A 12,747-nucleotide genomic window follows, 5' to 3' on the forward strand; every position below is an offset into this window, starting at 1 on the left:
TGGTTAGGAATAAAGCCTCAACCGAACGTCACAGCTCAAGAGTAATGACTTCAGGAATGTCTTTACAGATAAAATTGAAATAATCAGAAATAAAATTGGAATTATGCAATCATCTGTCATAGCACCTCAGAAAACAGTGTCGAATAATTTCCCTCACGTGCAACTTCAGTCTTTCTCTGTCATCGGTCATGAAGAACAAAACTTATCCAAACATTAAAAGCCACAACATGTTTGTTAGATCCTATACCAACTAAGCTCTTAAAAGAGGTATCTCCTGTAATCTCAGAACCTCTTCTTAATATCATTAACTCCTCGCTATGCTTAGGACATGTCCCAAGAAACTTTAAAATGGCAGTTATCAAACCGCTAATTAAGAAGCCACAACTTGATCCTGGAGAACTGGCTAATTATAGACCGATTTCAAATCTCCCGTTTATGTCAGAAATACTAGAAAAGGTAGTATCCTCCCAAATATGTTCATTTCTACAGAGAAATAGTATATATGAAGAATTTCAATCAGGATTTAGGCCTCATCACAGTACAGAGACTGCACTTATCAGAGTTACACATGACTCTTATCATCTGATCGCGGCTGCATTTCTCTTCTAGTGCTTTTAGATCTTAGTGCTGCATTCGACACGATAGATCACGACATTCTCTTGAATAGGCTGGAGAATTATGTTGCATTCATGGAGTTGCATTAGCATGGTTTAGGTCATATTTAGCAGACCGCTATCACTTTGTCTATGTAAATGAGGAATTGTCAAACCAAACAAAAGTAAAATATGGAGTGCCACAGGGATCAGTTTTAGGGCCTCTGCTTTTCTCCATGTATATGCTTCCCCTGGGAGATATTATTAGGAATCGTGGAATAAGTTTCCACTGCTATGCTGAGATACACAACTTTATATTTCTTCAAAACCTGATGAGATTTCACAATTCTCAAAATTAGCAGAGTGTATCAATTAAATAAAAGATTGGATGGCCAGAAATTTCCTTCTACTCAATTCTGACAAAACAGAGGTTCTAATTATTGGACCAAAAAACTCTAAAAATAAGCCACTAAAATATAATTTGACTCTAGATGGATATTCTGTTACGTCATCTTCAACAGCGAATAATTAGGTGTTATATTTGATACCAATCTGTCCTTTGAAAATCAAATTACAAATGTTTGTAGCACAGCATTCTTCCACCTCAGAAATAGTGCTAAATTAAGGCACATGCTCTCTGTTGCTGATGCCGAAGAACTAATTCATGCGTTCATGACCTCAAGACTAGATTATTGTAATGCATTACTGGGAGGATGTCCAGCAAGATCAATAAATAAATTTCAGTTGGTTCAAAATGCAGCAGCCAGAGTGCTGAACCAAGAAATATGATCATATTAGCGCCATTTTACCATCGTTACATTGTTACCTGTTAAATTCTGTATACATTTTTATATTCTGTTAACTACATACAAAGCTTTGAATGGTCTCCGCAGTACTTAAGTGATCTTCTGTCACGCTATATTCCAACACATTCATTACAATCGCAAAATTCTGGCCTGTTTATAGTTCCTAGAATATCAAAATCCACAAAAGGAGGTAGATCCTTTTCATATTTGGCTCCTAAACTATGGAATAGTCTCCCAAACACTGTTCGAGATGCAGACACACTCTCTCAGTTTAAGTCTGGACTAAAGACTCTATTTATCCAGACATACACCTCATTTATCCTCCAACCCACAATTAGGCTGCTTTAGTTGGGTCTGCCGGAACCAGAAAACAGAAACATTGATCATGATCTCTAACTCTGCATATAATTGAATGGCATCTATGCTAATATAATATTTTTTGTTTCCCTGTCTCAACCACAGTCTCTGACTTCAGAGGATGAACTGATGCCAACTCTATGGTGTGGTGGTGGCGTAGTGGACTAAAGCACATAACTGGTAATCAGAAGGTTGCTGGTTCGATCCCCACAGTCACCACCATTGTGTCCTTGAGTAAGACACTTAACTCCAGGTTGCTCCGGGGGGATTGTCCCTGTAATAAGTGCACTGTATAATACATTGGTACTCAGAAGGTCACTGGTTTGATCCCCACAGTCACCATCATTGTGTCCTTGAGTAAGACACTTAACTCCAGGTTGCTCCGGGGGGATTGTCCCTGTAATAAGTGCTCTGTAAGTCACGTGTCTGCCAAATGCATAAATGTAAATGTAAACTGTTACCATAAGACATGGGATACTTCTTATGCCAGTGTCTGAACCTTGGATTTAGGATGGACCACACTGAACCTCACCGAAATTACCGGCCAGGTTGAACTGTGATGCACCTCACTGATCTCTGCCTGCATCACCTCGGTCTGTTGATGGACTACGATCTTGAAATGGATTATATAAACTATCAATTAAACCCTTCATCATCCAATTAACAAGGACAATTGCATCTATGTGAACTTCTGCAATTAATCCAGGATGAACTTCAAAGACATTAATCATTAATCTTACAGTTCAAACACAATCGATGTTTAAACAATGACCCTTAACCCTTACTTAGTTTAATAATTTTAAACCATGATTTGAACTATACACAATTAATATTTACATTATATTCATGATGTTATTCAGAGGGGAACTGGCCCCCACAGCGAGTCCGGTTTAGGGTTAGGGTGGGGTTGGTCAGAGGGGAACTGGCCCCCACAGCGAGTCCGGTTTAGGGTTAGGGTGGGGTTGGTCAGAGGGGAACTGGCCCCCACAGCGAGTCCGGTTTAGGGTTAGGGTGGGGTTGGTCAGAGGGAACTGGCCCCCACAGCGAGTCCGGTTTAGGGTTAGGGTGGGGTTAGTGAGAGGGAACTGGCCCCCACAGCGAGTCCGGTTTAGGGTTAGGGTGGGGTTAGTGAGAGGGGAACTGGCCCCCACAGCGAGTCCGGTTTAGGGTTAGGGTGGGGTTGGTCAGAGGGGAACTGGCCCCCACAGCGAGTCCGGTTTAGGGTTAGGGTGGGGTTGGTCAGAGGGGAACTGGCCCCCACAGCGAGTCCGGTTTAGGGTTAGGGTGGGGTTAGTGAGAGGGGAACTGGCCCCCACAGCGAGTCCGGTTTAGGGTTAGGGTGGGGTTGGTCAGAGGGGAACTGGCCCCCACAGCGAGTCCGGTTTAGGGTTAGGGTGGGGTTGGCCAGAGGGGATCCGGCCCCCACAGCGAGTCCGGTTTAGGGTTAGGGTGGGGTTGGCCAGAGGGGATCCGGCCCCCACAGCGAGTCCGGTTTAGGGTTGGGGTGGGGTTGGCCAGAGGGGATCCGGCCCCCACAGCGAGTCCGGTTTAGGGTTGGGGTGGGGTTGGCCAGAGGGGATCCGGCCCCCACAGCGAGTCCGGTTTAGGGTTAGGGTGGGGTTAGTCAGATGGGAACCGGCCCCCACAGTGAGTCTGGTTTCTCCCAAGGTTATTTTTCTCCATTAATCCACATCTTATGGAGTTTTGTGTTCCCAGTTGCCTTCAGCTGCTCACTGGGGTTATTAATAAAATTATTATTTAATTACTTATTTTTAAACACGATTAACAATCATATTTAATAATCAAACTACACAGTGATGACTCATAGATAGTTTTATCTTCTGTTAATGCTGATCTTCTGTAAAGCTGTTGTGAAAGGTGCTGTACAAATAAACATGACTTGACTTTTCCAATTCAGACAAACTGATTGTCCAGTTTATTAAAACACCTTAATAAATAACATTTGAAATTTCACAGTAAACATTAATGTTAATATACAAATCTTCAATAAATAAGCCAAATAAATTCATAAAATGTTATTTACAGATGTTAATCAACAACAAAACACTTCAAACATACTTACACACAAAGCCAAAATTCTACAAGTTCATCAGTGCATGTTGTGCCACGGGTGGCAGGGAATAATTTCATGAGAATAAAAATGTTAACAGTTCAAGTTTCTGCACAGACATGTTGAAATATACCAACAAACATCAACAAAAAAAGAGCTATTTACATTTGTGCCTGGCAAAACCCCACATGACCGACGGAGAGTGGTTTACTCTGTGCAAAACTGCTGCTACATTTTACTACTAATATTTTGATTTCAACTATCAAACATTTATTTTAACATATTCATTTAATTTACAACCTACGATTGAGTGCTGAGAGCTCCCACACAACGAATGGAACCGTAAAGTTCTTTCATTCTTAACTGGTTTCCATCAGACGCTCTAGAAGTTCAACCATCTCTGGAGCGCTCGCCGCCCGGGCCATGTCCAGCGCGTTGGCTCCTCTGATGTCCTGGTGCCCCAGGTTTGACCGATGGGCCAGGTACTCCACTACGTCCCAGTGACCTTCACGTATGGCGATGTGAATGGGCAAGGCTCCGCTGTGGTCAGGGACATTGACAGAAGCGCCATAATCCACCAGAGCTCGAAGTGTGTCCAGGAAACCCGTGCGTGCTGCATCGTGTGCTGGGGTCACTCCACAGCGGTCCTGGACGTTTGGGTCAGCACCGTGTTCCAGCAACACACACGCAACACTGGTGCAGCCCATCATCATGACCTACAGGACCACATGTGAGGTTACGGAGACATGTACACATTACAACATTCAATGTACAATATACAACAGAATAAAAATTGTATCCAGGGTGTGTGTGTGCGTAATGTATGTGTAAATGATGCTTTAGGTGTGTGTGTGTAATGTATGTGTAAATGATGCTTTAGGTGTGTGTGCGTAATGTATGTGTAAATGATGCTTTAGGTGTGTGTGTAATGTATGTGTAAATGATGCTTTAGGTGTGTGTGTAATGTATGTGTAAATGATGCTTTAGGTGTGTGTGTAATGTATGTGTAAATTATGCTTTAGGTGCGTGTGTGTAATGTATGTGTAAATGATGCTTTAGGTGTGTGTGTGTAATGTATATGTAAATGATGCTTTAGGTGTGTGTGTGTAATGTATGTGTAAATGATACTTTAGGTGTGTGTGTGTAATGTATGTGTAAATGATGCTTTAGGTGTGTGTGTGTAATGTATGTGTAAATGATGCTTTAGGTGTGTGTGTGTAATGTATGTGTAAATGATGCTTTAGGTGTGTGTGTGTAATGTATGTGTAAATTATACTTTAGGTGTGTGTGTAATGTATGTGTAAATGATGCTTTAGGTGTGTGTGTGTAATGTATGTGTAAATTATGCTTTAGGTGTGTGTGTAATGTATGTGTAAATGATACTTCAGGTGCGTGTGTGTAATGTATGTGTAAATGATACTTCAGGTGCGTGTGTGTAATGTATGTGTAAATGATGCTTTAGGTGCGTGTGTGTAATGTATGTGTAAATGATGCTTTAGGTGTGTGTGTAATGTATGTGTAAATGATGCTTTAGGTGTGTGTGTGTAATGTATGTGTAAATGATACTTCAGGTGTGTGTGTGTAATGTATGTGTAAATGATGCTTTAGGTGTGTGTGTGTAATGTATGTGTAAATGATGCTTTAGGTGTGTGTGTGTAATGTATGTGTAAATGATGCTTTAGGTGTGTGTGTGTAATGTATGTGTAAATGATGCTTTAGGTGTGTGTGTGTAATGTATGTGTAAATTATGCTTTAGGTGTGTGTGTGTGTGTAATGTATGTGTAAATGATGCTTTAGGTGTGTGTGTGTAATGTATGTGTAAATGATACTTCAGGTGTGTGTGTGTAATGTATGTGTAAATGATACTTTAGGTGTGTGTGTGTGTGTAATGTATGTGTAAATGATGCTTTAGGTGTGTGTGTGTGTGTAATGTATGTGTAAATGATACTTTAGGTGTGTGTGTGTGTGTAATGTATGTGTAAATGATACTTTAGGTGTGTGTGTGTGTGTGTAATGTATGTGTAAATGATGCTTTAGGTGTTTGTGTGTGTGTGTGTGTGTGTAATGTATGTGTAAATGATGCTTTAGGTGTGTGTGTGTAATGTATGTGTAAATGATGCTTTAGGTGTGTGTGTGTAATGTATGTGTAAATGATACTTCAGGTGCGTGTGTGTAATGTATGTGTAAATGATGCTTTAGGTGTGTGTGTGTAATGTACGTGTAAATGATGCTTTAGGTGTGTGTGTGTAATGTATGTGTAAATGATGCTTTAGGTGTGTGTGTGTAATGTATGTGTAAATGATACTTCAGGTGCGTGTGTGTAATGTATGTGTAAATGATGCTTTAGGTGTGTGTGTGTGTAATGTATGTGTAAATGATGCTTTAGGTGTGTGTGTGTAATGTATGTGTAAATGATGCTTTAGGTGTGTGTGTGTAATGTATGTGTAAATGATACTTCAGGTGCGTGTGTGTAATGTATGTGTAAATGATGCTTTAGGTGTGTGTGTGTAATGTACGTGTAAATGATGCTTTAGGTGTGTGTGTGTAATGTACGTGTAAATGATGCTTTAGGTGTGTGTGTAATGTATGTGTAAATGATGCTTTATGTGCGTGTGAGTAATGTATGTGTAAATGATGCTTTAGGTGTGTGTGTGTAATGTATGTGTAAATGATGCTTTAGGTGTGTGTGTGTAATGTATGTGTAAATGATGCTTTAGGTGTGTGTGTGTAATGTATGTGTAAATTATGCTTTAGGTGTGTGTGTGTAATGTATGTGTAAATGATGCTTTATGTGCGTGTGAGTAATGTATGTGTAAATGATGCTTTAGGTGTGTGTGTGTAATGTATGTGTAAATGATGCTTTAGGTGTGTGTGTGTGTAATGTATGTGTAAATGATGCTTTAGGTGTGTGTGTGTAATGTATGTGTAAATTATGCTTTAGGTGTGTGTGTGTAATGTATGTGTAAATGATGCTTTAGGTGTGTGTGTGTAATGTATGTGTAAATGATACTTCAGGTGCGTGTGTGTAATGTATGTGTAAATGATACTTCAGGTGCGTGTGTGTAATGTATGTGTAAATGATGCTTTAGGTGCGTGTGTGTAATGTATGTGTAAATGATGCTTTAGGTGTGTGTGTGTAATGTATGTGTAAATGATGCTTTAGGTGTGTGTGTGTGTAATGTATGTGTAAATGATGCTTTAGGTGTGTGTGTGTGTGTGTGTGTGTGTGTGTGTAATGTATGTGTAAATGATGCTTTAGGTGTGTGTGTGTAATGTATATGTAAATGATGCTTTAGGTGTGTGTGTGTGTGTGTGTGTGTGTGTAATGTATGTGTAAATGATGCTTTAGGTGTGTGTGTGTGTGTGTGTGTGTGTGTGTGTGTGTGTGTAATGTATGTGTAAATGATGCTTTAGGTGTGTGTGTGTAATGTATGTGTAAATGATGCTTTAGGTTTGTGTGTGTGTGTGTGTGTAATGTATGTGTAAATGATGCTTTAGGTGTGTGTGTAATGTATGTGTAAATGATGCTTTAGGTGTGTGTGTAATGTATGTGTAAATGATGCTTTAGGTGTGTGTGTGTAATGTATATGTAAATGATGCTTTAGGTTCGTGTGTGTAATGTATGTGTAAATTATGCTTTAGGTGTGTGTGTGTAATGTATATGTAAATGATGCTTTAGGTGTGTGTGTGTGTGTAATGTATGTGTAAATGATGCTTTAGGTTTGTGTGTGTGTGTGTGTGTAATGTATGTGTAAATGATGCTTTAGGTGTGTGTGTGTAATGTATGTGTAAATGATGCTTTAGGTTTGTGTGTGTGTGTGTGTGTAATGTATGTGTAAATGATGCTTTAGGTGTGTGTGTGTAATGTATGTGTAAATGATGCTTTAGGTGTGTGTGTAATGTATGTGTAAATGATGCTTTAGGTGTGTGTGTGTAATGTATATGTAAATGATGCTTTAGGTTCGTGTGTGTAATGTATGTGTAAATGATGCTTTAGGTGTGTGTGTGTAATGTATGTGTAAATGATGCTTTAGGTGCGTGTGAGTAATGTATGTGTAAATGATGCTTTAGGTGCGTGTGTGTAATGTATGTGTAAATGATGCTTTAGGTGTGTGTGTGTGTAATGTATGTGTAAATTATGCTTTAGGTGTGTGTGTGTAATGTATGTGTAAATGATGCTTTAGGTGTGTGTGTGTGTAATGTATGTGTAAATTATGCTTTAGGTGCGTGTGTGTAATGTATGTGTAAATGATGCTTTAGGTGTGTGTGTGTGTAATGTATGTGTAAATTATGCTTTAGGTGCGTGTGTGTAATGTATGTGTAAATGATACTTCAGGTGTGTGTGTGTAATGTATGTGTAAATGATGCTTTAGGTGCGTGTGTGTAATGTATGTGTAAATGATGCTTTAGGTGTGTGTGTGTGTAATGTATGTGTAAATTATGCTTTAGGTGTGTGTGTGTGTAATGTATGTGTAAATTATGCTTTAGGTGTGTGTGTGTGTAATGTATGTGTAAATGATGCTTTAGGTGCGTGTGTGTAATGTATGTGTAAATGATACTTCAGGTGTGTGTGTGTAATGTATGTGTAAATGATGCTTTAGGTGCGTGTGTGTAATGTATGTGTAAATGATACTTCAGGTGCGTGTGTGTAATGTATGTGTAAATGATGCTTTAGGTGTGTGTGTGTGTGTGTGTGTGTGTGTGTAATGTATGTGTAAATGATGCTTTAGGTGCGTGTGAGTAATGTATGTGTAAATGATGCTTTAGGTGCGTGTGAGTAATGTATGTGTAAATGATGCTTTAGGTGCGTGTGTGTAATGTATGTGTAAATGATGCTTTAGGTGTGTGTGTGTGTAATGTATGTGTAAATTATGCTTTAGGTGTGTGTGTGTGTAATGTATGTGTAAATTATGCTTTAGGTGTGTGTGTGTGTAATGTATGTGTAAATGATGCTTTAGGTGTGTGTGTGTGTAATTATGTGTAAATGATGCTTTAGGTGTGTGTGTGTAATGTATATGTAAATTATGCTTTAGGTGCGTGTGTGTAATGTATGTGTAAATGATACTTCAGGTGCGTGTGTGTAATGTATGTGTAAATGATGCTTTAGGTGTGTGTGTGTAATGTATGTGTAAATGATGCTTTAGGTGCGTGTGTGTAATGTATGTGTAAATGATGCTTTAGGTGTGTGTGTGTGTAATGTATGTGTAAATTATGCTTTAGGTGTGTGTGTGTGTGTAATGTATGTGTAAATGATGCTTTAGGTGTGTGTGTGTGTAATTATGTGTAAATGATGCTTTAGGTGTGTGTGTGTGTAATGTATGTGTAAATTATGCTTTAGGTGTGTGTGTGTGTGTAATGTATGTGTAAATGATGCTTTAGGTGTGTGTGTGTAATGTATGTGTAAATGTAAATAACAGTGATAATGACGTCATCGGTTAAGAACAGGTCTGTTCACTTTAATCTCGACAGTGAAAAAGAAAGTGAAACATAACAGCAGATTGTCTAATATATATTTTAAAGTGAAAAGTCGGTGTTTTACCTGCAGTGCGGTTTTGCCGAACTCATTGAGGATGTCCGGTTCGACCCGGTGATCCTGCAGAATCCGCCGAACCGCCGCGACATTCCCCTGCGCCGCCGCCGAGCTGAGACTTTTACCGGAGCCGAACCCGTCAAGAACCATCACCTGATAAACACACGAAACATTATCGATCACATGCGATTATAACATCATTCACCTGAAACATGACATGGTAGATCACATGCGATTACAGCAGAACCCACTAATGCGGAACATAAACGGGAATCTGATTCAGTAACACCGACAGAAACGTCAACATATAATAATAACATTTAAAACGGTTGAAATCTGCGTGCTCTTACCGTGTGTCTCTCCTCGCCGGTATTTATGTGCGAATGGTCGTTGGTTGTTTATCTTTTTACACAAACACGTCAAAACAATCATTTATAAATATACGCCGTTGCGCCTCAACATTGCGCGCTAGATCGATAACAGCGTTGCATGACGTGTTCACGTCCACCAATCAGAGTCCACACACGCCAACACGGCTCCCATAATTGGTTAAAAAAGGCGGAGTGCAGATAGGGGTTGCTACACTGTCGCCGTGGTAACTGCCCCAGTGACCAATGAGAATGCAGAGCGCAGAAGGCGGGCGATTTGAGAAGGTTTATTTATAAACTGTTTCGTTCACTCAGTTTCTGAGTGTCAGTCAACGCGGAAAAGAGCGCGATTGTACATAAAATACCGGCAATAACACGTCATCAGTCATAAATACCACATTTTGGAATAACTCACAGTAAAGTCTGGGAAATACCCACAAAAACATTTTATTTATTGCAATATTAGGATGAACAAAAATGATTGACATTGAACAATTTGGTGCACATTCATTATGACTGAAATGGTTGGTTTGTTTACATTCAGCATCAACAATTTACACAGTAATCTTGTTTTCCTTAAAAAGAAAATCTTTTTGACAGACAATAAAATCTATAGGCATATCACATAAATTTGTCAAAACACATGTGCAACTGTCAGTCCCTTAAGTGTATATGCAAGGCCGAAACACTGCAGCACTCATTAGCTGTTTGTCCTCAGTTGATAATCTGAAAGTATAGACAAATGCAAATGCCAATTAAATATAATTGTCTTAATACATCTATATACCAAACATAATCCCCCAAGAGCTTGCATTACTGCAGTGCAGATCTTGTTAAAACAACTTTAAAAATAAGCAAAACAAACTGCTCACCTCCACTTTGAGTGATGTAGCGCACCCACGGTAGTGCCTGATAGCCACTCTTCTCAATAATCTTCATGTATCGTACCTTACAAATGAGAAATAATAACCAAATTACTTTTACTGACTGATAAACTATAGTGGCATAACTGATCATAACCTCTTACATTTGATCTTAAACAGGATGAGAACAAATCTAGCACTAAGACACTGACAGTAAACCCAGAGATGGCAAATGGGATCACTCACATGCAAATGTACATGCAAAAGTACGCACACACACACACACACACACACACCTGTATACCCGACACAGTGAAATATGGGATCTCAAACTTCACTGTGATCGGAGGTTTTCCCTCCTTTTCATCATTTTCCACACTCGGCAGGCAAAAGTGAGCTCGCATCAGAAACTCTTTTCCACCCTATACAGATCAAATGACTCAAGATCACATGCCATAAACACACGTGAAGAGTACATGATGAAAGTTAACAGAAGAGCTGTTTTAAAATGCAAACAAAGATCATGAACAAAGATCAACGACTATTAAAGGCCAAAATAAATTGAAAACTGTCTTCATTAAATATTAAAACGAACAATTTTGAAGCATTACTGCACATCTATCATTGGTTGCTTACCGGGAATGATTTAATACTCCACACCACCATATTCTTCTCAGGAACGTATTTAGCGTGACCTGTGCTAGTTTTAAACTTTGGAGAGTCTGCGTCACTCGGCACAGGAACACGAACCTCAACATTATTAGCTACAGACTGCTTTTTAAACTGCCCTTTAGCCTGGAAGAGAGAAAGACAGATTTAGAACAGTTGTAAAATATTTATCTAATGGTGCTATACATTTAGGCTTATAGTGTCTCCAGTGTGGTGAAATGGTGAACATGAGTGTGTGCTGACACCTTCACCATGATCTCCACTCGACTGTGAGAGAACTTCTCGATAACAGACTCGATCCAAATGAGCGGCTTCACCTGCAGATTAATAGAGAAATCTGCAATAGTTATACACAACAGATGTGAGCAATAATTTGAAGTACACTTCACATTGTACAGTCTCTTTCCATTAATGATACCTTAAATACTACATGGAAGAGTTCGTAATACAACAGAGTGCAACAGTCTAGTTTCAGTAGTAAAAATCCCATTCATTTATCCCATAGACAAATTGATTTTCAAAGTTAATTATAAACCATTAAATACAGACCTATCATGAGCTACGAAACCTACAAAACGTCCGCGCTCCCATGATGCATTGTGAATTACGTAATCGAGTCGGTCTCACTTCAACCTGAAACTACTTATATATTTGTACTTATAAGGACATTTTGCAATAAATGTAAGATATATTGTTTCAACACTCATAATTAACAACTTAAAATCAATACTTTAATATATATTCCCATTATTTTTTCAATGACATCATATGCAATGCTTCATGGGATTGTAGTCCATGCCCTTGTGAAAGATGGAAAGTACACAGTCTTGTATCTTTGTCTTTATGTCCAATTTTCAAATACTATTTTGCCTCAAAACAAAGTTCATGATGTTGCGATTCTCCTCGGAGCTGGTTAGTTTGGTTCATGATGCACAACTTTTTTTATGAAGGATTTTATCCTTTAGTAAATTGAAGAAATTAATGGGGAAAATACTTCCGAAAGCCAGACGACTGAAAAAGTGGGTGGTCACTGTTACACTCTATTCTCCACCTTTCAGGGTACAAATTCTGGGGAGGTGAATTACTGCTGGATTAATACCATGTACAGTTTAGCATGAAGTACCTTGACCAGGTGTAATGATACGGCAGCCTTAAAACTGAACAGATACAATAACAGCAAAAGTTGAATTGTTTGATTTTTCAAGGCCAATTTATGAATAAGAAAATATATATAAATATATAATATTTGTTGCCTGCAATGGTGTACCCTAAAAGCTTCCTAGAGTTTCTACCATTTTAATTATTTAACAACGAAACGTATTAGCGGATGATGGGCTGCTGTGTGCAGGTGTGTGTTGTGTTGGGCCCAGGTGTCTTACGTGTGTGTTGATGCGGTATGACATGAGTTCAGAATCTCCGTCAGGTGGAATGAAGGAAATCGTTCGGTCACTTTCAAAGCGTGACAAGCGAACACACTGATGAAACTTCAC

The 12,747-nt window shown here is 39.1% G+C and overlaps 2 protein-coding genes and 1 long non-coding RNA gene across 7 annotated transcripts in view; 1 reads left to right on the top strand and 2 right to left on the bottom strand.

The window, feature by feature from the left end:
- Nucleotides 1-3,695: 3,695 nt before the first annotated feature.
- On the bottom strand, nucleotides 3,696-9,833 carry cdkn2d (cyclin-dependent kinase inhibitor 2D (p19, inhibits CDK4)). The gene is made up of 3 exons (XM_052130640.1): nucleotides 9,708-9,833; nucleotides 9,367-9,510; nucleotides 3,696-4,543 (listed from the first exon to the last, which is right to left on the bottom strand). Exons 2-3 carry the CDS (start codon nucleotides 9,505-9,507, stop codon nucleotides 4,187-4,189), a joined length of 498 nt encoding a protein of 165 aa, XP_051986600.1. The 5' UTR covers nucleotides 9,508-9,510; nucleotides 9,708-9,833; the 3' UTR covers nucleotides 3,696-4,186.
- Nucleotides 6,338-9,150, top strand: LOC127646774 (uncharacterized). Of its 5 annotated transcripts, none has more exons than XR_007970964.1 (3): nucleotides 6,338-6,692; nucleotides 7,788-7,824; nucleotides 9,127-9,150. It is a non-coding gene; the product is annotated as an uncharacterized LOC127646774 (long non-coding RNA). The 5 variants fall into 5 exon arrangements; XR_007970963.1 differs by lacking the exon at nucleotides 9,127-9,150 and adding an exon at nucleotides 8,747-8,770; XR_007970962.1 differs by lacking the exon at nucleotides 9,127-9,150 and adding an exon at nucleotides 8,708-8,731.
- Nucleotides 9,834-10,127: 294 nt separating the features above from the next.
- Nucleotides 10,128-12,747, bottom strand: part of LOC127646139 (meiosis regulator and mRNA stability factor 1) — a 14,097-nt gene continuing 11,477 nt past the window's right edge. The window contains exons 19-24 of the mRNA XM_052129590.1: nucleotides 12,637-12,741; nucleotides 11,503-11,574; nucleotides 11,225-11,383; nucleotides 10,885-11,010; nucleotides 10,598-10,673; nucleotides 10,128-10,451 (exon numbers count right to left, since the gene is read on the bottom strand). Coding sequence (XP_051985550.1) covers nucleotides 10,426-10,451; nucleotides 10,598-10,673; nucleotides 10,885-11,010; nucleotides 11,225-11,383; nucleotides 11,503-11,574; nucleotides 12,637-12,741 — 564 coding nt within the window. The 3' untranslated portion in view covers nucleotides 10,128-10,425. The remainder of the gene's footprint in view (nucleotides 10,452-10,597; nucleotides 10,674-10,884; nucleotides 11,011-11,224; nucleotides 11,384-11,502; nucleotides 11,575-12,636; nucleotides 12,742-12,747) is intronic.

This window comes from Xyrauchen texanus, chromosome 7 (genome assembly GCF_025860055.1).
Source record: "Xyrauchen texanus isolate HMW12.3.18 chromosome 7, RBS_HiC_50CHRs, whole genome shotgun sequence".
Taxonomy (NCBI): domain Eukaryota; kingdom Metazoa; phylum Chordata; class Actinopteri; order Cypriniformes; family Catostomidae; genus Xyrauchen; species Xyrauchen texanus.

Coding starts and splice junctions, on each gene's coding strand:
- cdkn2d (XM_052130640.1), bottom strand. CDS start 9,507: ATGGTTCTTGACGGGTTCGGCTCCGGTAAAAGTCTCAGCTCGGCGGCG. Junction 4,544..9,366: donor TCGGCAAAACCGCACTGCAG/GTAAAACACCGA, acceptor GTGGTCCTGTAG/GTCATGATGATGGGCTGCAC.